Source organism: Crocodylus porosus, unplaced genomic scaffold (assembly GCF_001723895.1).
Source record: "Crocodylus porosus isolate Cpor-Errol unplaced genomic scaffold, CroPor_comp1, whole genome shotgun sequence".
Classification (NCBI taxonomy): domain Eukaryota; kingdom Metazoa; phylum Chordata; order Crocodylia; family Crocodylidae; genus Crocodylus; species Crocodylus porosus.
The window spans coordinates 44,093,539-44,115,378 of record NW_017728886.1 but is presented as its reverse complement, the minus strand read 5'-3'; the positions used below and the strand labels follow the sequence as shown (position 1 = coordinate 44,115,378).

The 21,840-nt window shown below is 42.6% G+C and overlaps 1 protein-coding gene and 1 long non-coding RNA gene across 8 annotated transcripts in view; one reads left to right on the top strand and one right to left on the bottom strand.

Moving 5' to 3' along the window:
- Positions 1-21,840, bottom strand: part of PPP1R9A (protein phosphatase 1 regulatory subunit 9A) — a 238,152-nt gene that overhangs the window by 13,078 nt on the left and 203,234 nt on the right. For 4 of the 7 annotated variants that reach the window (XM_019533470.1, XM_019533487.1, XM_019533524.1 and 1 more), the window contains 5 exons: positions 15,437-15,594; positions 14,601-14,886; positions 4,965-5,052; positions 4,791-4,868; positions 1,181-1,379 (listed from right to left, as the gene is read on the bottom strand). In XM_019533470.1, the coding sequence (XP_019389015.1) occupies positions 1,181-1,379; positions 4,791-4,868; positions 4,965-5,052; positions 14,601-14,886; positions 15,437-15,594 (809 nt within the window). Of the gene's footprint in view, positions 1-661; positions 1,380-4,790; positions 4,869-4,964; positions 5,053-14,600; positions 14,887-15,436; positions 15,595-21,840 lie in introns of those variants that run through there. The other 3 variants (XM_019533495.1, XM_019533506.1, XM_019533516.1) reach the window with 3 other exon arrangements.
- Positions 10,477-21,840, top strand: part of LOC109309001 — a 17,341-nt gene continuing 5,977 nt past the window's right edge. The window contains exons 1-2 of the long non-coding RNA XR_002100763.1: positions 10,477-10,489; positions 20,801-20,802. This is a non-coding gene — a long non-coding RNA (uncharacterized LOC109309001). The remainder of the gene's footprint in view (positions 10,490-20,800; positions 20,803-21,840) is intronic.

The window sequence follows — 21,840 nt, the reverse complement described above, 5'->3', positions numbered from 1 at the left end:
TTTCAAGGCAAGGACACTGATACACATGATGCTGGACTCTGCTAGAACACAGTAATTACCACGCTCCAGCAGACTTGATTAATTGGGTCTGCTCTGACGTGCCATAATTACAGTGCATCGGAGCAGCCTTGCTGCATGTGTATAGGTGTCCTAAATGCTCATCACACCTTCGAAAATTGGCCTTTTCATGCCACCCCCCCGCCTTACATGTCCTATCTTTACCTAATCCATGAGGTTTTCTTGGATTTCTCTCCAACAGCTCCAGGCATGATCCTGTTTCATACCATGGTTCTATGATCGTGTAGATTCTTACATAGGTAGACTCAATTTACTCCTAGAAGAGGGCGCTTAATTAATCTAAATGCCCCTGAAAACTTCAAAAACTGCTATTCATTATGGGCATAAAACTGAAGTAATTTGTAATCAGACTGCTGAATATGAGGACTGAACCATTTCAGTTTCTTTTCCAGCCCAGTACAAGCAGCAGAATGCTAGAGGCTATGGAAAAAGGTATACCGTTAGAGAAATATTTCCTACAGGTAGCTATAAATTAAACAATACAAGAAAGCTAGGTACACTACTCTTAGGGTTATTTAAGGATTATCATGCTGAAAACAACATTCATGCATCTAGAAAAGAATCACACAGATGCTTTAAATAGTAACAATCCAATTTTCTTAGTTCAAAGATTTTCACAAATGCAATTAAATCTGATAACTAACATGCGAGACAAGCAGATTTTGTTACAGGGGAAAAAAAGGCAAATGATTGACAGTGTATAATGTCAGCATTTCTTAGCTTTGCAAAATCTCATTTTAATATGCTAAACATGGTTAGGTATCCATTCCCAATCAGTCCTGAAAAATGCGATAAAATCCACAACTCAATATGCAAATCTAGCAGTTGTGAATCATGGATCAGACTGTAATTTTCCACTAGTGCCATTTAGTATCATACTAGATATCATTGTAACTACCTTACTGACTTAACATACATCAGGAGAGAGACAACTTAAAAAGCTCTGTGCAGTCTGTCATGGTACAAAGTGTTGTTCAGAGGAGTTCTTATTGTACAATGAAAACTCTTATTGTATCAACATATTGGCCCTTTCTTTATCCTGAAACATTGAGCCAATAATGCTACTTCACATACTGGGAATAAGGTAGTTTGTATTTTCTACCTTTAACCCTTTTTTAGCTGGACTTATATTTTCAGAGGAAGGTTCAGTTGAACTGGCAGGCGAAGGCAGGTTGCTGGAAGAGTTGGATCCCCTGTCACTCTCTCCATACCATGTGAAAGGGACACAAGGTGGGAGAGAGGAGGATCTCTGTGATAAAGTTGCACTGTGTGCTGAGCGCTCCAGCATTTCTTTGTTGGCCCTGTTTAACAGAAAGGAGTACGTATCTGTGTTAGAGTATAAAACTCAATAAATAAATAAAATAAAGTAAGGAACTATAGAAAGAGTGATTATTTCTAGAAATGTGGCAAATGTGTAAGCTTTCTATGTATCAGCTATATGGCAAAAATCTGTACTTAGCTGCACCAGTTGCACAGAAATCGATTAATTTTCTGAATCTAAACTGGTGTAATGAAGAGCAGGCTTTGGCCTTAAATTCCATTTTTGAATGTTGCTTGTATATTCCTAGGGTCTGCGCATCCCTCCTACACACAAATAATGTTTGCTGGTTATCCCAGATTTAAACAATACCTAGGTCCCAAGGGTTTACTGGGGTTCCAGAAGTCACAAGGGAATGAGTTTATTTTGTAGCATGGTGACATTTTTTCAAATCTGGCTGTATTTTGACTGCATGACTAAAGAACCTAAAGCCATACTGTTTCTAAAAAAATTAATTTCCATATACCGCTGTACAGCAGAATGTTACAATATTTCTTAAAAAAACAGAAATGATACTTAATACATCAAATCCTCAAACTAATTTCCAAGCATTAACTTTGCCATGGTGGCTGAGAGGGAATCCTCCTCCCCAAACCCAATGGCTATTTACATAGTGACAAAAGCCACTCACCTAGTTTTAATGCTCATTCCCTCCTTCCCCTAGCCTTACAGAGCTGCGCCCCTCACACCGCTCGGTTCTATATCTGCAGCGGCATTCTGCTGTACAGGCAGAGGAAACTGTGCTTCCTACCTTTATTGAAGAGCTGACTTTTTTTTAGGCCCTTGTAGCTGTGGAGAAGGGAAAGGAGTTTTTTCCAAAATCAATCAGAATGCCATTTCAGCATTGCCAAAATAATGCACAAAGCATCCATCAGACAACATAATTAATTCTACATCAATCAACTGTTCTAAAAGAAATAAATCATCATCATAGGACACTGTCATTTGATCACTGTCCTCTTTTTTCAAAGAGCTTACTCAGCTTTGGTTTTGGTTTTGGTTTCAGTCTTCTGTATTTTCGAAGCAAATTCTTTGGAGTCAGTAACAAAGAGAAAGCATAAATGGTCTTTAAAAAGTTACGAAGAAATAGCAGCCAATTTACAAAGACATAGTGAGAGCTGTAAAAGCTTGAGTTCTGCACTTTGACTTCAATAACTGCATCGCAAGACAGGCATATTCAGTAGGGAAAATGAAAAGCTGTTAAAAATGAATGATTGGGTTTACACTTCACTATTTACTGATTCTCAGTCTTTCAGCACTGCCCAAGAAGAAACAGATATTTTGTACAGCCAAATAACGAATTAATTCTACTCTAAAGCCTACTTCTCACAAATATGTGCAGATTCATTTCCCCCATCTCTTCTTTATCATTCAAATGTTAAATATAATAATTGAACACTCAATTCCATTGCAAGTATGCATCACTGCACAGGGTTTCCCTTCACAAACCTATCTCTTTTCCTATGCACAATAGTATGTGCCACTATCTACATCCACAGGTTGAACCAGATCCTCAGATGGTTTAAGCTGACAGCTTTATTGACTCCAGTAGGGCTATGCTGATTTACATGAACTAAGGACCTTGCCAGCTACTTGTACTGATATCACAGAGTTATATGTGCTGATCTAGAGTATTATATTTGTATACATTTAAATGAATTTAGGTGCTGAAGTACAATCCCATTCCATCCAGCTTATGTCCTTTAAAAATGTTGACAGAAAAGATGGTAAGGAGCTCTTCCTCTGCCGTCTCCCTGCATTTCACGGTTTAGTTTTAAGGCTAATAAAAAGATGCTTTCCAAAAGTACCATATTTTTCTCACATAACATACTCACAAATATAACATACACCCTATTTTTGGAAGGCCCCGAGCAGAAAAGAAAAAAATTCTTACCAGAATGTGGGTATCTGAGATTTGGGGTGCCTGGGGCTGGTGGCTACATAGCAAAGCCAGATTCAGCATGCTGGTGCTAGGGCCACATACCGCGGTAGTGCTTGGGGTCTGATCTGGCACTCGGCCCCAGCACCCAGACTGCTGAATTGGGCCCCAACACACTGTGTAGCCCCATCACCAGAGTGCCAGATCAGGCCCCACCTTGCTATGTAGGCTATACAGTGTGGTGGGGGCCCAATTTAGCACTCTGGGTGCTGGGGCTGTGCCCCAGGTCTGACTCTGTGCACTGGTTCCAGGTCCACAGCAATTAATACTGCCACCACACTACCTTCCACCCCTCCCACCAAATTTCCAGCACTGTGCCTTTTTCCTTGTATATGTGCACCCCGATTTTCCCCAGCTGGTTTTGGGGGAGAAGGTGAGAGTTACATGCAAGAAAATACAGTAGATGCATTAACAGCTTTCCAACAACTCAAGCAGGGTGGAATAGGATCACATTCAGGTGTTTAGTAGGTCAAATAGGATCTGGGCCAGTGAGTCTGAGGGACAATTCAGAATCAGAAGACCTCATGCCATAATATTTGCAAATGAAAAAAAAAGTTTTATGTTTGTCATTGTGTCTCTGTATATTTCAACGGTGAATAAATTTGACTGCTTCACTATTATTTTTCTTTTGCATTTGTGTCGCTTTCTATGAATTTTAGGGTCTGTGTGTCATTTTATAGTATTTGGAGTATATTTACTAGTATAGGTTTTTTGGGCATTTAATTCAAGGACTTGCCTTTTGTGCCTGGAACCAACATTCTTTGGTCTGCAATGATTTTAGTACTAGAATGAGAGGCTTTCTAAGAGAAATTTCCTACAGATGCTGTGGGAAAAGGTACTGTCACTTCAGTGTTTTGTGCTTGTTTGTTTATTCATTCATTGTGAATACAGGTGTTGGAGATGCTGTCTCAATAAGCAAACAACTTACAACCCTTTTCCCAAGAGTTGCTGATGTGGCGAAATCTAGCATATAATTTTCCTGTACACTTGCAAATTATCTGGTGCTATTCGCCTCCTAAAACAAACTCTTCAATGGAAATATAGTGGACTGTATTTAAGAACTGCTTCCCTCTCTCCCATTGGCATCTGGTTTGCAGCACTGGTGGAATACATGTCAAACTTTTTTGGATATAGAATCTTACATATTCTTATACATGCACATTGTATGTTAGTTCTAGGAATCTCTGTCTTCAGTGTCCATCAGTATCAATGGGAGAGGTAGAGACAGATCTAGGGTGTTACATATCTCAATGTATTTTAAGGTATTAATTATTTGGCTATTTGTTAAAAAATTATCCAGGTTAGTAAAAGCAGAATTGGATTCCTGGTTATTAACTTATTCTAGCATTGCATGCAGGACAGCTTAACTACTAATGATTTTCTCTCCTAGATAACACAGATTTGCCAACAAAATCTGGCCTGAGATGGATCACATCCCTGTTCTTTTACCCATACCTACTGCCACAGGCCACCCTCACAGCTTCTTTCTCTCTCCGTTTCTTGCCTTTGTTGGAACTCCTCCTCAAGGGAGCCCTATAGCAAGAGCAAAGAATGTCAGAGAACATCATCTGAAACTTTTTTCTCTTATCTCATAATAAAAACCTAGGTTTTATATAATAAATTGCTTACCCAAAGTCCACAAGCTTTTGCTTTATTTTTTCTGCTTGCCCCATAATAGGTCTGGTTGTTCTTCCTGATTGGGGGCCTGTAGCATCATCTAGGATACAGCAGTACATTGGAAAGTATACATGATCAGTTTTGGCGAATATTTAACAGTAGCTCCATCTTCCATCCAGAAGACTTTGTGTATGTGTGCTTCTACATATGAACATATACACCCATACAACTGTGAGTCAATATGTAGATATATGATTTGATTAGGTACAAATGCATAAACACCACCATTTCTTTATGAAGATGAATTGAAAAGGTATAAAAAGTAGCTAAATGAATAGTTCTGAATCCTGAGAATAGGCATTAAGAGGGAAAACAGAGGCCCTTATTTTAATAATTTAATATTGGAATTTATAATAAAACAAATTACATAGCAGGTTAATAACAAAAAACATTAAACACGTGCATTTTTAAACCTAGTTGTAATTATCTTGTATCTTCTTTTGCCAATACTAAATTCTGTTTTAAGCCCACTTTACTGTGAAATATGGCTATAGAAACCCTTTCTTCAAAGATTCCAGCAACTTTGGAGAACTGGCTAATTTTAGGGCAGGAATACTACCGCAATAATAATCTGTTTGTTAAGTTTTTGTGTCTTGGTTAAAAAAGACATTGCCAATTTGAAATCTAGCTAAGTTGTAAAGCAATAGAATAGGGTCATTTTTTATATCTCTTCTGGGACTGCCATTTTCTGTCAAGGGCATGTTTCTGCAAGCGGGGAAAGCTTGCATGAGTCCCGGGATGGAAGTGTGGGGTTCCAGGCACTGCTTGGGTCCTGTGCTGTCCCAAGCCAAAATCCGTGTTTCCATGTGAGGCATGGGTAGGTGCAGACCTGATCCTGGCAAGGAGGTGCAGGGAATCCCCATGCAAAGGGAACACCTTGCTCATGGTCCCGCATCAGGCCCCTGCCAGATGCAGAACAATGGACACCATGTGTTTTGTCCACTAAAGTGGATCAGCTGTGGAAGGACATGTTCCACCATGCTACAGGATGATTTGTTTAATTTGGCAGTGTCTGTTTTTACCATGAATAGACATGAGTTTTCAACTGGAAATGAACGAAGACCAGTCATTCATTTTGTCCATTTTTGCTTGAAGATTTGGAACAACTTAACTGGCTTCAATAGATTTACTCCATATTCAACCAGTATAAATCAGACCATCAGAATCAAAAGCTAAACCAAAAAATTAGCATAAGAAGGACTTTTTGAGAAAGGCCCATATCCTTCAGGCTTCTCCTAAGACCCTGCCTTCCTTAGATTTGTGGGGATTCATTCATATGGAACAGCTGATAGAATCACTAAGGGGTCCTTTCTCTAAAACAGCTTGCTGCAATGCAGCATAATGAGCAACGTAACTATTTTGCACTGCAGAAACATTCTGATGGTACTTTTTTCATTCGTGAATAAAATTCAAGGCACAAGGGACCCATAAGCCATGATGTAGGAAGCCAGGAAATGCAAGTGCATTAAAATGTACACACTTTAAGAACAAATTATTTTAACTAATTACAGTTGATGCTTTAAATACAGCATTCACAAAGAGCTGATGCATGAGCTTATGCCAAAACAGAAAATGAGCATCAATCTCCCAACAGGGGAGTTAAAAAAAAGCAGTATGCTGAGTGACAAAGCAACCTGCCAAATTCTCTCAAACAGCAATCCATCCCACAACAAAGGCTGATGTGACTGCTAGGCAACTTGTACCAGTACCTTGAATCAGTTTTGCAAACACCACGCATATAGTTAGTGTACTGAATGTACACTAACTATATGCATGGTTGCCTCTTTTGTATTTAATGTGTTCTTGTCAGTTAACTATGGTAAAAAGTGTCAGATTCATAGCACAAAGATCCTGCTGCACTTGCTTTCACATTAGGTGCTAGAAAAGTGTTCTGTTTGCTGTATTATTTTAATAGTAAGGGAACAAAACTAAGGGAATGACAACTGCTGGGTTTGTGACATGCAGACATGAAAAGAAAAGAGTGAAAGTATTAAGACTGAAGCTAGAGTAAAACAGTGAGGACAATACAAAATTCAGCATCCACTTTCGTTCAAAATCATGTTCTGATTTTGAAATGCTGTGCTACATACAGATAGGCCCTGAGCACTTTACAGCACTTCAGGTCATGGACAGATGTGTAGGCCTTGCCATGAACCTCCACCAGAACGCTTCAAAATCACTGCAGTAACATACAGCGAGCGGCTTGCTCTCTAGATGCTGGGTATGACAAGGTGTTGCTCAGTTCTGTGACTCTGTTCCCCCCACATACAACACTCTTTTTCTCCAAAACCCAGCTGTTAGAAACTACAGTGTGCATTATATGCAAGAAATATAGTAAGAACAGTTTCTGTTGGTTAAAGGCAAAACTGAGAGTAAAATTTGCACCAGACTTACAGGGAGCAAAACAATGAGCACATTCTGCTCCCTATTCGCTTACTGCAGAGTTGCCTAAGTAGTGCTGCAGTAAAGCATCACTAGTCTACACAAGTGGTGCTATTAGGCCCAAGTAAACTAATTAACTGTGCTGTCGAACAGCACTGCCCAAAACAAGTACTATTCTACAACAGAGTTATTTATTCCACCTCAGCTCACATGTAGACGGCAACCAGGCCTGAGGGTACTACAGTGTGGGCCTGCCTGCCGGCTTGCCCCACACTATAGCACCCGCATGCCCCTGTCAGCTCCTCTATAGCACATTGAGCCAGGAGCAGTTCCAGGCTTGCAGACTGACCCCCACAAGCCTCCTGCCAGCCAGAGCTGAGCCATGCCACCTCGGTGTGCTGCAGTCCTAGGAACATGTGTAAATGCTGCACACGGGAGCAATAAACTCTGGCACAAGCTGTGTATTGCATAGCATTAATATTCATGTATAGATGCACCCTGTTACTACAAGGAAAGAACTTTTTTCCTTCATTCTATCTTTCATAAACAAGATGCATATTATAGTCTAGGGTATGCTATATGTGAGAAAATATAATATTTATAGCATTTCAGATGTTACATCTGTCTAAGAGCCCTTGCTTGTGCACTTGAGTACTGTCTTTCTGAAATGGAGGAATAAGCTATGAAAGGTTTTGTGTATTTCTTTCAGAAATATAACAGAATAATTCAGAGACAAGGAAAAAGAAAACAAGAGGAAAAGTAGATCCATAACAGGGCAGACAAACATTAAGTTGTACAGTATATCATTAAAAAAAAGATAAGAGATTTTAAAATAAAATAGCATTAAGGATGAAAAAGCTGAAACATGACTGTTGGGAAGAACTCAATTTTGAGGGTGAAACAATTGCAAAGCCACGTTTGTAGGAGTGCAGTTTTGCAGATAGGCTTAGTATTGGCAGTAAGCAAAGTGTAGATTGGAGAAGGAATTGATCCTTTGTTAATGAAGTGTATCAAACAATAATCCCTTTTCACTGCACTATCATTGGAAATGTGGTGCTTTCTTTCCTCTCTTATCCTATATTACTTTCTTGCCAGTAATGAATTCATTTAATTAATTACCAATCCCTTTCCTCCCCCTACCTCCCCCCCAAGATGGTACAGATTTTGTCACAAGTCTTTTACTGGGGCATACTTTGTTACACAAATGCTTTCTGCATAAGCTGAATTATTGTCTCTTCTGGAAAGTTAGGTGATGTTTCAGAATAAGGTGGATTAACATAATGTGAAGACTCCCAACATTATTACACAGAACTGCTTGCCCTTCTCCTCCTCTGGGTTCAGGAAGGCCTTGCATCAAAAAATGAGAACTGGGTAAACCCGTGGAATACAGTGCAGAAATGAACTGCCTGCTTGCACTGCTGTTTACTGAGGAGAGTTTTGACATCATGCAGGAGCTGTAAGGATGTAAACAGACACCTGGCTAACTGAAAAGGCAGCAACTATCTCCCAGCAAATACATGCACCTCACTGATTATTACTGTTGCATAATTTTTACTAAGCAGATCAGAGAACAACACCCAGATAGGTGTGTCATTAAGCCATAGTTGTTATAAAACTTAAATACATGCAACATCGGATGAATATTAAATAACAATATATTAGCATTTTAATTAATTCATTCATTCATAGTTTATGCATGTTTGGGGCCACATGGGATCATCTAGCTAGACCTCCTGCATTTTTTAAGGCAGAGCTGTCCAACTTCTGAGCGGCTGGGGGGCTGCACGCTGTGCAGGCTGCATATGCCCCAGGCCACAGGCTGTGTGGGAACCCCTTCTATGTGGCCCCCCTGCACAGGCTGTGGGGCCCCTAAGGCCACAAAATACTTAGGTCCCATGAGCTACTCTGCCCTATCCCCAGGGGCAGGAAGCAACAGGTGGAGGAGAGAGCATCATCTTGGTTTCAGAGTTTCATAGTTATTAGGGTCAGAAGGGACCTATTAGATCATCGAGTCTGACCCCAGTGTTTGGCATTAGATGGAAGTGAAGCAATGAACTGTCATAGGATAAACTGTAGAACAACAATCAGTATAATTTATGCCAGGTAAGTTTTACTTCAGATTTTCCTTGTGGTAATTCTACACTAGATTTAGTATGTTACACAGATATAACGCTGCATATCATGTACCTTGTTTAAATCTGTGTAAAGGCTGATTACAACAGTGCAAACTTGTCATGTGTCTAGGCCCTTAGTAGGCCCATATGTAATTAGTTCAGTGAACAAGGGGCAGCAGTAGTCAAAGAAACCCAAGGAAGTGAAAGTGAAATTGGTTGTAACAGCAGCAAGAGCAATGGGGGCAGTGGTGTCCAGACAGGAGTTTATCCCCAACTGGACACTATGAGAAGACTAAATATTCCTACAAACAGATTAAAATGTGCATGTTTTATTATTTGTTTTGTCATTATTGCCCTTAGTGCTATTTCTTGAATGTTATTTCTGGGTGTTATTTCCTGTACAATAGCACAGAAATCTAGGTCACTTAAACCTTTAGGTTAATTTTCCAATGATAGCAAAGGATACTATTTTATAAGCATAGGAGCCAATTTACTGTGCTTGTGATTCTGTCTTAGTTACTAAGGTGCTTAGTCACTAAATATGCCATTTGCACTTCTCAGTAACATTGCTCTTTAAGACTGATTTTCTGTCACTTTTTAAAAATGCCATTTGGTTTACTTTTGCACTATTGTCCTTCCCTTGCCTGATATTTAATGAGGTGTTACCTGTAGTTTGGTTGTTTGCTGAACTACTTGCAATTTTGCATGCAGTTGTTTAAATAAACAAAGGCCTAAATCCACAGCTACTGCTGAGTCATACACAGCACAACTCAGGAGGAGGCATTTTCAAAGGTAACTTGAAATACTCCTTTGCATTCTTTTCATCCAGGGCCAACTGCACAAAGGGTGGCTGCCTAGAGTAAGTTCAAAGAGGCAGAGTTGCTTTAAATTCACATCCATTTCCAGCAGCCTGAAAGGTCTGATACAGTGACCAGTGACTGATGGAGCTGAGAGAAGTACACACCTAGATCTTTCTTCTGAGTTGTACACTTCAGTCAGCTGCTGTGGGTGAAAATCAACCTTTATGGCTAGATGTTCAGAGGTGTTAGGAGGAGGTTAGAATTAAAAAATCACTTTAAAAATGGCCACCCAATCCTAGTTCGCCCAGATGCAGACCTTACACAAAAGGAGCAGACAGAATAGTGCCTGCCTGCTGTGATAGCACTTTGCAGGAAGTACTATCAGTTACAACGATCCCCTGAACCCAACAGAAAACCCAACAGAAGTTCACTGTTGGGTCCAGGCAATTGGGAAATCTAGCTGCTGACTGCAAGCCTGCAGCTGGTCTTCCCTAGCAACACCCATGCTCCTGATCTTTCCTTCCAGCCCCAGCGCTGTTTTTAGAATGGGAGTGGGGAAAGAAAGGAAATGGAGGGAACTCTTTCTAGCGGATCCCCAACCAGCACCCGTCCCACCTTCCAGCACCAGCTGAAAAAACCCCAGACTGAACTCCCTCCACTCCCTTTTCCCACTCCCGTTCTGAAAACAGTGAAATGCTGGAGGCAGCACAGACACAAGCTACTGAAGACACTCTGTTTTGGAGTGTCTTCATCTGAACCCTCATGCAATGTCTTCATCTGAACCCTCATCCAAAATAGAAATGGATGTGAGGGCCCATGCAATTAGGGTTCAGATTTTCACAGAATTAGGTTCTTTTAAAGTGGTCTACAGCCATGCACTTATGTTTGGTTACAGCTGTAAAGTGCTTTCAGAGGCCAGATCAGGCAAACATTGTCACTTCTGTCTATGCTTTTAGACCTGGTCTCAGTGATCAGAAATCAGTCTAAACCCATAACAGTACAGAAGATCCATGCACACAGACTGGTCTAAAAATGGCAGAACCCAGTCTAAGATAGACCTGGATTGATATACACAAACTTAATTGATCTAGGTTAGACCAGTGAATGGAACTTCTGCAGTTAACTGTGTAGCCCCAAGGCTGGGGAAGCCCCAGGCTGACCCCAGCATCAGGGTGGCACTTTTCCAACCTGCCCATTGGACCCTCACCCCCCTTCTCCGCAGACCAGCCAGGGGTGTGCAAAATTCGGCCTGTGGGCTAGATGTGGCCCGCCAGGCCATTCTATCTGGCCCACAGGGCCCCTAAAATATTTAGAAAATATTTATCTGCCCCTGGCTGCCTGTCATGTGGCCCTTGGTGGCTTGCCAAAACTCAGTAAGTGGCCCTCCACCCAAAATAATTGCCTGCCCCTACCAAATCCCCCATCCTGCAAGCAACTCTAGGTGCCAGTTTTATCAACATTCACCACTACTGGGAGCCAAGATAGTAAATATCAGTGGGGAGAGGGGCAGGAGGGATGGGGGAGTAGGTTCATTTGTTAGTAGGGTCAGGGGACTAAAAATAGCCCCTAGTCCTCCCCAAGTTCCCCTGCAGACCTTACAAGGCCCCTTAACCTGCCAAACCCTCCTGGACCCCAGCAAGCCTCCACAGACACCACCTGCACTCCCCCCCACAAACTCCCTGATCACTCCTGCTTATTCTGCCACCCCCATCACTCCTGTGGATCCCACCTGCCACCGAATCACCTCAGGATGCCAACTGCTCCCTGATCCCCCCGATCATTCCTGCAGATCCCACCTGCCCCTCCCCCCACCCAATTCCTTCAATCCCTCCTGCAGATTCGTCCTGCCCCAGTCTTCCTGATCACTCCCACAGATCCCATCTGCCCCCCAATCACCTCCATAGAGACTACCTGCACCTCCCATGGATGTTACCTGCCCCCCATCTCCCAGATCCTTCTCACAGACATTGCACCCCTAATCCCCCAATCCCCCCAAGCCTGTTTGCCCCTCTAACCCCCCAACCCCTCCCCCCCATGCCAACTTACCTTAGATTGGGTGGCCATTTCTAACCTCCCCCTAACCCCTCTGAATGTCTGTATTTAGCCTGAGTGGGCTACACCACTAGAGGAACTTCCTGAAGTGGGATGATCCTTCAATAGTCACCTAGGCTGTCTTTTGGTCTGCTCTGTGCTAATGTTATAAAATGCCCAGGTCAAGGGAGAATCTAAACCAAACTCTACTATGTTTAGTCACTAAAACTATGAGTTGTAAAACCAAGTTAGTAATCAATTAAATGTTATCTAGCAATATCACTGAAACACAGGCTGCAAAACAATTGCTTGAGGATATCTTTGTGCTCGGGAATTTACTGAACATAAATGTTCCTGTTTGAAACCGAATTGTTCTACTTTGATTTTAATGTAACTGTTAAAAGACAGTTGCACCAAAAAAAATCACTGGATTTTTATATAACGCTCAGAGTGGAAAAAAACCTGATATTCTTCATCAATTAAGTAAAAAGATTCAGAGACATAACTTGATATAATTTTTGCCCAGACCGAGCTGCTACTGGGGGAGTCAATGCTGCCAGAATGTCAAGCAATTGTTTAAAAGCTGGAATTGGGCAATAAAGAAAGGAGAGGACAGGGTTAAATCTCTGGCTGCTGGTCACACTGGCATCTCCTTTCACAGCAGCACCTTCCTTTAGATGTCACGCTTTTGTTGTTACTTGCTGCCCTGTGGTACCTCTGATGTGGCTTCTGGAGCTGCTGCAGGAGGATGCTGAGTGCAGGGGGGGTGAGGCTCACCCCTCCCTCCCCACTTCACATTCTGGCACCCCACCTTGCACAGTGCCTGGGGCTCATGCTCCACTCACCCACCTGTATTACACTATTGTAAAGATTATTTCTCAAGCTCAAGTTGGGGTGGGAGGGATGCAATACTCTTTGTTTGGATTTATGATTTAGTTAAACATACACAAGAAGAAGACAGTAGGAGAAGGAGGGTTTACTACACAAGCAGATATTTCAGTAGATTTTGAACTCTAAAAATACCAGAACCGACCATCAGTAGGCTATTCACTGATGCAGTGCTTCTGATTTCAAACTTGCTACAGGTCTGCACCTAACTAAGACGCATTAGGACTTTGTATTTTATTCCAACTTGTCAGCAAGCACACAATTATTATTATCATGTACTAGACCATACATCACAAATCTCTGCAGTCAGTGCAAAGATACGGGCATTTGGGGCTGCCTGTTAAAACCAAGTATGGCTTCATAAATTCACATTGTTCATCAACATATTATGGCAAGAAAACTTGACTTGTATAAAAGCAAGTGACATTTTCAATAGTAGTCAACAAAACTAGAAAAAAACCACTATTTTTTGGTTAATTTTAAGTCAAAATCTTTTATGAAGATTTTAAAGGTTCAGTCTTGCAGTCCTTAATTTAACCACAATTCTTGTACAATATTGGCAATTTTGCTCAAGTAACAAGGAGTGCAGGGTGGGAACTTTAGTAAATAGACACAGTGTAAATCCATGTGACAATCTACACAGGTGTCAGAAAATGAAGTCTGTACTGTGCTTTTAAAATGCTGAACAAACTAATCTTTGCCTACCAAAATAATGCTTTGGTAGGAATGCATTGTATTCCTAAGAAAACAGAGAAATAACAACTTGGCTATGCTTTGTAATAAGCCATAGGACAAGTCACATTTAGATTGGAGGGGTGTTCAGCTTTTGGTTTCTTGTTTAATCAAGACCATTTTGCTTTTTGACTAGTAACAAACTCCAAAAACTGAATTATTTTCTAACTAGTGCCCCCACCATGGAAAACAGGGACCAACACTGGACTCAATTTGAGTGAGTGACACTTTATTAGAACTGCTAGTCAGGATTTTAGTACAAATGTTGAAGAAGTTTCTCAAACACTAGTCTTGGGTATTCTGCTCAGCGAATATGTCCAGCTGCCTGAAATGTTTTGAATTTTGCAACAACCAAATGGTTCACATTTCAAAATAATATGGAAAAAAAGTGTGACTTTTTTCTCCTTTTCTCAAGCAGCTCTAGGGAAAATGAAAATGATTTCTGGTCTTGATTTAAACTCTGACCTTTCTTCATGCCACCAAATGACAACAACTGATACTTCCCGACTTCAAGGCAGATGAAAAAAACCCTGAGAAGACAACCATTTTACAGTCACAGCGCTAAGATGACAGGACATGCACACAAAGTAAATATAAGCAAGGGAAACAACGCACTGATTTATTTGGAAAAATGATTATACCTTCATCTTGTACAACAATCCTGCCCATTGAATGATGCAAAGGAGATGCTTCTGAGCTGCAACCGGATTTTGAAGGAGAGGATAGTGGAATGCCACCCTGAGCACAGTAGGAAAGAAGTTTGTGCTGCTGTCCTCTTTCCTCGTTTTCAGCTATGTCGCCAAATGAGAATGCTGCACTGCTAGCGGCTGGGGAGAGGGAGGAAGCACCAGAATCTGATGCTGGTGAGGATGCTCTCATGCATATGGGCAGAGGTGGTTTTGAAATGTGCATGGGACTGTCAGACGGCTGTTGGTATAAGAGATTATAAAGCAGGTTATGCTATTTTGTAACCAATCAAAGAAATGTTTACTTTTAACATGCAATCCTTTATTTTAATGATTTAGTTCCTTTGTATTTTTTAATAAATATTGCAGTCATTCATAGAGTTACCTTTGAGTATCACACATCTATGTTGCTTACTAACAAGTGGCTTTCAAGTTTGAGTCAGGATCAAGGAAATTTAAAGATCAATATGACATCACACATAATTCACATTGAGAAATAAACAGATGCAGGATTGAACTTTGCTTCAACTCTCATACAAATTAAATAATCCACTCAGTACAATGGAACACATGGAAGTCAGTCAGAAATCTCTGCTCCTGTGAGAAAAAACAGATGTGTTGCCTAAGAAATGTGACTTAGAGTATACAAAAAATGTTACCCATGGTACACTGGCTGCAGATGAACAAACATTGCCTGTACCACTATGAAAGGACAAAAGTACAGGATGAAACAAATACCAGGGGCAAGCTACCATCTCATACCATAAGACAGAAGGAAGAGACCTTCTCACCTTTCGTTCAAGGCTATCCTCTCCATCAGTTGAACTGATACTGTCATAGAGCCTTGTTCTAGTAGGTCTCTGCCGTTTGTTCTTTACTGAAAGCTGCGCTCGTGTTTTCAGTGCTTTGGAATCCAGCCTCTCTGTTTCTGGGACTGCCTCATTGAAATCTACAAAAATGGGATTCAAAGCTATTTAACTCCAGCACTCTTTGGGGCAAAAATAGCAATTTAATTTTCTTGAGATTACACAGAAGCCTGATGTGCAACTGTGCATTAGAAAGAGAATGCACTCTTTGTACAATTTACCTACATATGTAATTACCGAACCTGGCTATACAAATTTGCTAACTGCGTGCACAAAATACCAGTTATTTGTAACAACAATTAGCAAATTTTCATGTACAGTTTCCGCACGTCAACATGGAAATTAGGCCTGTAGTTGCAAACATTTAAAAATCAAATTCAGTAAGACAGTAGAATATAAGAAAACATTCATAATAATAATGTAACGACTCCTAGTAGCAAAGACAGAAATTATTTGCAATGTGGTAAAAAGCTGACCACTGATATTAGACTCTCTACTAACACTCTATGCTAGCCACATGCAAGGAGGTCTACACCACCGTAATTGTATGCAAAAAGGAGCAAGAGTGTATACATTAAGGTAACGTTTACTGTTCTTTAACTTCTTTCAGCTTCTTGGTGAATAAATTAAACCAACTTAGACTTATTGGGCCAAATTATTTGTTCTTGTTCTGACCCTTTTTGCTACCTAAACAATGTAAGAAACCTGGGCATAGGAGAATTTTCAACTAGGCAAGAAGCTAGTTTTTGCTTACTCTTTCCCAAAGACACAGGTGCAAGGTGGGAAGGAAAAGCAGACCAGATCACCGATAGTTTCATAGTTTCTAGATCTGTTATGCCATTTCATTTCTGGCAAATAGTGGGGACCACTGCCAATGGCTGCAAGTTAGACCAGCCACTTGGCTGCTCTAATTTACATCTGGGCCAAGGCAGGTTAAGAACTAGGAAACCATGATTATCTTTCTCAAGAACAAAGTAGATCTTGTCACAAGGCAAAATCTGGTCCCATATGCCAGAGTATAAACAGGCCTAAGAGCATCCGAGTGTAAAGAAAATACAAGTGAATGTAAATGAGTGCAACTTCAATTCTGAATTTGACCTGTTATGTTTATGGTGAGGCCCTAAGAAAATATAAAAATATATTTCTGTACTCTGCATACTTTTACAGGGCTGCAGCCAATTGTGTGTGTGTGTGTGCATGCACACACACACACACCCATATACACAGTATATCTATGCATCTGCATTATAAAAACGAGGGATGAGATTGATTAGGTGGTTTTTGAATCCTGCTGGAATTCAATGCAGTTGTAAGAGTTGGAATTGACTACTTACATCAACTTAAAAGTCTATTTATGAGAAAAATAATGCCGTCCAAAATGGTAATCTTTCCTCCTGTGTCTTGGGAGTAGACCAGGCTAGCTTTGTTACAGCACACCAACTTCTGTAGTCCAGGGCAAAGAGGAAGTGGTATAGCTAACATCACATCTGGCCACCTTTGATTCCTCAGCCTGACTGCCAACATGCCCATTTACAGCTGAGTTAACTTGGTATGGTCTTTGGCACAAGTCTGAAGTGAGGCTCAAAATCATGCCTTTCATTTCATAGCGAGACACCTCTACCACCTTCTGCCATTTTCCTCCCAGAAAGACAAGCTAGGGAGGATTCCTGGTCTGCCTCAGAAAATGAAGACATTAGGTTTTCAGTGATATGTCTGACCACACAATCATGAACAAAGATCCTGGTTTTTGCTGTATAAAAACTGCAAATTCTCTGATTAAAAATATGCAATTCTCTGATTAAAAGACTAAAAACTACATTTTTCCACAATTGAAATGAAACACCACTATATATATATATATAGGTATCAGTTGAACACAATGTTTTGATATCTTTACCATTTTATAGCCTTTTGGAAGCCTACCGGTGCCACAATCACGACAGTAAAATAAATTCTAGATACCTATATATTTTGACCTTTGATTTTGCTTTTAAATGGTAAATTAGAGCTCTCTCTGCCCCCTTCACTCACCAGAACATGGGTTCAGCTGAGACTATCCTGTCCTGTCCTCCCCATCCCCCCACTGCTTTGTGGTACTGAGCAGCCCTGATATGCCAGTGCCCTGCCCATACCACTGCCCCTCACTCCCAAGCCACAGCCCCTTGGCCCTACTGGTGTCCCTCATTCCTGACCCACAGCCCCCTGGCCCTGCCAGTGCCCCTCACTCCCAACCTACAGCTCCCTGGCCCTGCCAGAGACCCTCACTCCCAAGCCACAACTCCCTCCCCCTCCACCGGTGCCCCTCATTCAGTACCCACAGCTCCCCCTCCCAGCTCTGCCAATGCCTTTCACTCCCCACCCACAGCCCTCTGGCCTGCTGGTGACCCTCACTCCTGACCTCCAGCCTTCTAGCCCTGCTGGTGCCCCTCACTCCCCACCCAAAGCCCGTTGCCCCCCTATCCCTGTCAGAGGGGGCCCCAGCTGCCACGGCTACAGGGCCAGGGACCCAGCTCTGCAGGGCCCTTCACCCCTCCCCCACCCCGCCTACAGGGCCCAGGCACTGGCTGCCACCATGGGAGGCTGCAGTTGTTGCGGCTGGAGCAGAGCATGGAGTCCAGCTATCTGTCCCACATGAGTGGCATGGCTGGAGTGGAGCCCATGGCAGGAGTGGATGCAGGCTAGCAGCTGTGAGCTCAGGGCTCCCTGCCCTGCTGCCCTCCCTCCCCAGAGGCCTCCACGGCCCAGCAGATGGGACCTGGCACAGCAGGGCAGAAGGGTGAGGAGGCTTGGGGTTGCTGCCAGAAGTCCTGCAGCACCATAGTGAGGTGTCCCTTGCCCGCCCAGCAGCAGCAGGGGTGGCAATGCAAAGTTGTGTCCCCTGCTGCCACCAGGTGGGCAGGGGGTGCCTCGCCATGGTGGCCTGGGGCTCTTGGCAGTGGCACTGAGCCTCCCCACCCTGCTCTGCCCTGCCACAGTGGGCTGCAGAGGCCCCTGTGGGGAGGGCAGCAGGGTGGGGAAACCTGAGTCTGCAGCCACCAGTCCAAAGCTGCCTCCACCCCATGCACAAATCTGGGGGGGCAGATGTCCCATAATCCCCTGTGGCAGTGTGCGCAGTGGCAGGGAGCCAGCCATCCCCAGACAAGCCACCTGTGGCTCCATCCCATACCCCAGCCAGGCCCTGTGGCCTTCGATTTCTACCCTCAGCCCCAGGCCCCAAGCCCCATGCATCGCCCAGTGCCTCCAGCCCCAGCTCTGCCCAACTCCCTACCTCCCTCACTATGGAGGCCTCAATCCCTGCTCCATCCCCGACTTACCTGCAGGGAGCTTTCCCATGGATTTCTCTTTAAAAGCTGAAAATTTGCATTTTTCTCCTTAAAAGGAGAAAAATCCACGCTTTTTTCCTTAAGAGAAAATCTGCGTTTTACCATATTATTCCATGACGAACAGAAAAGCTGGATCCTTGATCACGACATATTCATTATCTGTTCCACCCCTTCTGAACAAAAGCATCTTCCCAGTTGTTCCCCACCAGCCTCAGATGTTGTCTTCTTCCTGTTGCCTTCTAAGAACTGATAACCCCTCCCTGGATGTTTCCCTGTCATTTTCAACTGTTTTCCCAATATTAGAAGCTTACTAAAAGCAGAAGCCAATGGAGTCCACAACACAGAGAGGATGCTAATTGCTAGGGGTGCACTGATAGAGATTTTTTTGGCTGATACTGATTGCAAATTTTAACAAGCCATATTAGTCAATACTGATCCGATTGCAGATACGAGGCCTGGCAGCTTGGACAGCAACACCTGGCTGGTAAGTCTGCTGTGGGGGAAGGAGCGAGGGGGGAGGGAAGAGGTAAGGTGGGAGGCAGACTGAGGCCCCCAGGGTGAGGGAGGGAGTGGGGCTGGCACTGGGGCAGGTGCTGCACAGCTGGGGCAGGGCAGGGTGCAGGACAGAGCCATGGTTTGTCTGGGGGTTTGGGGAAGGAGGGGGTGGCTCCTGCTGCTGCACATACCCTGAAAGGTGTGCCCCCCAAAGTCATCCACAGGGTGAGAATAGGATGCTGCTGTGGGCTGGGGGAAGCACCAGGTTCTTCTTGGTGAGGGGGCTGGGCTAGGGCTATGCTTGGGTTGAGCAGCAGTGGTGCTGGGAGGGGAGCTACTGCAAATTTCGGAGTGGCTTTAGCTGCCCCCCCATAGCACTGTTGTCACCTGCCCTGAGAGCAGCCCCAGTCTAACCCCACTGCCAGGAAGAACCAGGCCTGCCCCGGGCTCCAGTCTGCAGCAGTCCTTGCCCTGTACACAGATCTGGGGGGCACACACCCCCCATGCCCTCTCGGGGTACGTGTAGCAGCAGGAGCCACCCCCACACAATCCCCATGTCCTCCGAGCGAGCTGCTTATGGTTCTGTCCCTCGCCCTACCCTGCCTCGACTGTGCAGCGCCTGCCCTTCCCCCAGACCCAGCACCAGCCTCACTCCCTCCCTCACCATGGGGGCCTCATCAGCCATGCATTATTTACTGAGATTATCAGCCACATCAGCCAAAAAAAGGCAATTGCTGATAATGTCAATTTTCCTTTTATCGGTGCCAATGATATGGGACCTATGTATCGGTGCACCTCTACTAATTGCCCACAATACAAACATCCTATTTTGGGTGGGTGACACAGCAATACTAGTAAATTTCCTGTTTTCCAAACTTCTTTGTTTAGCATGACCCTGGAGAAATCAGTTGTAGATTATCACCTAAGTACAAACTCCTTACCACTTATCTGATTTTAACCATTCTCACAGTAAAATGATTTGGGAAAGTTGTTAGCAAGATACAACAAATGTATGAGAAAACCATGGGAGGACTGAAATAAAAATTGTAGGCAATATAGTACTTAAGACATTACAGGAGTCTCATCAATATACAGCAAACAGGATGAACTTCACCCACCTTGGAGTGCCCATGAAAGGTTGTCTGAACCTTGGAAGCATTACTTTAGCCTCCTGGGTGAGGAGACTAGATGAACACAGATGGAGAGAGGTGGATTCTGACAAAAAGGGGCTGCTTTGAGTGGAAAGGGGGGAGAACTGAATCTGTCATCTCTTATGTAGACCTAGTGGTTATTATTCCACTCCACAAAGTGAAAAAAACCAGCAAGAAGGGCTGTATGCAGGTTGCAGGTTTAAAATAAATTCCATCTCTCAACCCCTGTCTCAATCTCTGTACAAAACTTGAACACTCTTAGAATTTGAGCAGCGAGGAGTGGTTTTTACCTGTAGTGACCTCAAAGAATATTTCTAAAGACGTTACAGGGATACAGTTAATAAAATAACTAATTCTCTCACCTACTTCTAATCTGTCACATGTACACATAACAGCCAGACATAAAACTTACTAATTTGATAAACAAGCAGCAGAAGGCTTGTATTTTCAGAGCTTTTAGCTTCCATCCTATACTGCTCTGATCTTTTTGATTAGAAGTGATATTACACAAAGAATGAACAATGAAACAACTATGTTTTCACAAAACACAAACCTGGGTGCAAAGGTGATACACTCAGAAGTATCTTTTGAACACAGTTTATTAGTCCACTCCAATATACAACTGTTTCAACAAATGGTGTTACCATTAGTGCAGTATTTCTAGAAAGCTTTTAACCTCTGACTTGAAAGAAGCCTGAATATTTCAGCTAGAGTATGCATTTTGTAAAACAGCAATAAGAACCAATCAAACTGTGTTTTCCCACTTCATGTCAAGAAAATAACCAGATTCCTTATGGCTTCAAGTCTCCCCCCATACCTAGAAACACGAACTGTATGAGAAATCACTAGTTTAATATACTTTTCTAATTATGCAGCATTCATAACGCAGCAATTATATGTATGTTACCTGTATAGCTATACAATAACAAGGTAGCAATTCTGGCTGGCAATAACTGGCTTCTATTGTACCCTCTGAAAAACAGAGAGCAATAGAGGCCAAGCTGTGCCCCTCTACATGGGAATCAAATACTTTATGTGCAAAAAATATAACATATTGTTCCTTATTTTGAAAAACAAACTATGTAATTGAGCAACTTTAGCACCTTCAGCTATTAAAGTATTGGTTAACTAAAAGTACATAAAATAACAACAAATGTTTTCTTATCCCCACTGAGTGAAAGTGTGTATGTCATAAGGAGACAAGGTTCTTTGGGTGAATCTGGTATCTTTTATTAGAGCAACTTAAGTAGTTGGAAAATAATTATTAAGCAAGTTTTCAGGTTCAAAAACCCTTCGTCAGGCTGAGGAGGTTTCAGCAGTTGGTGTGTGCTCTTCCTGGATGGAATGAAAAGTAAAGAAG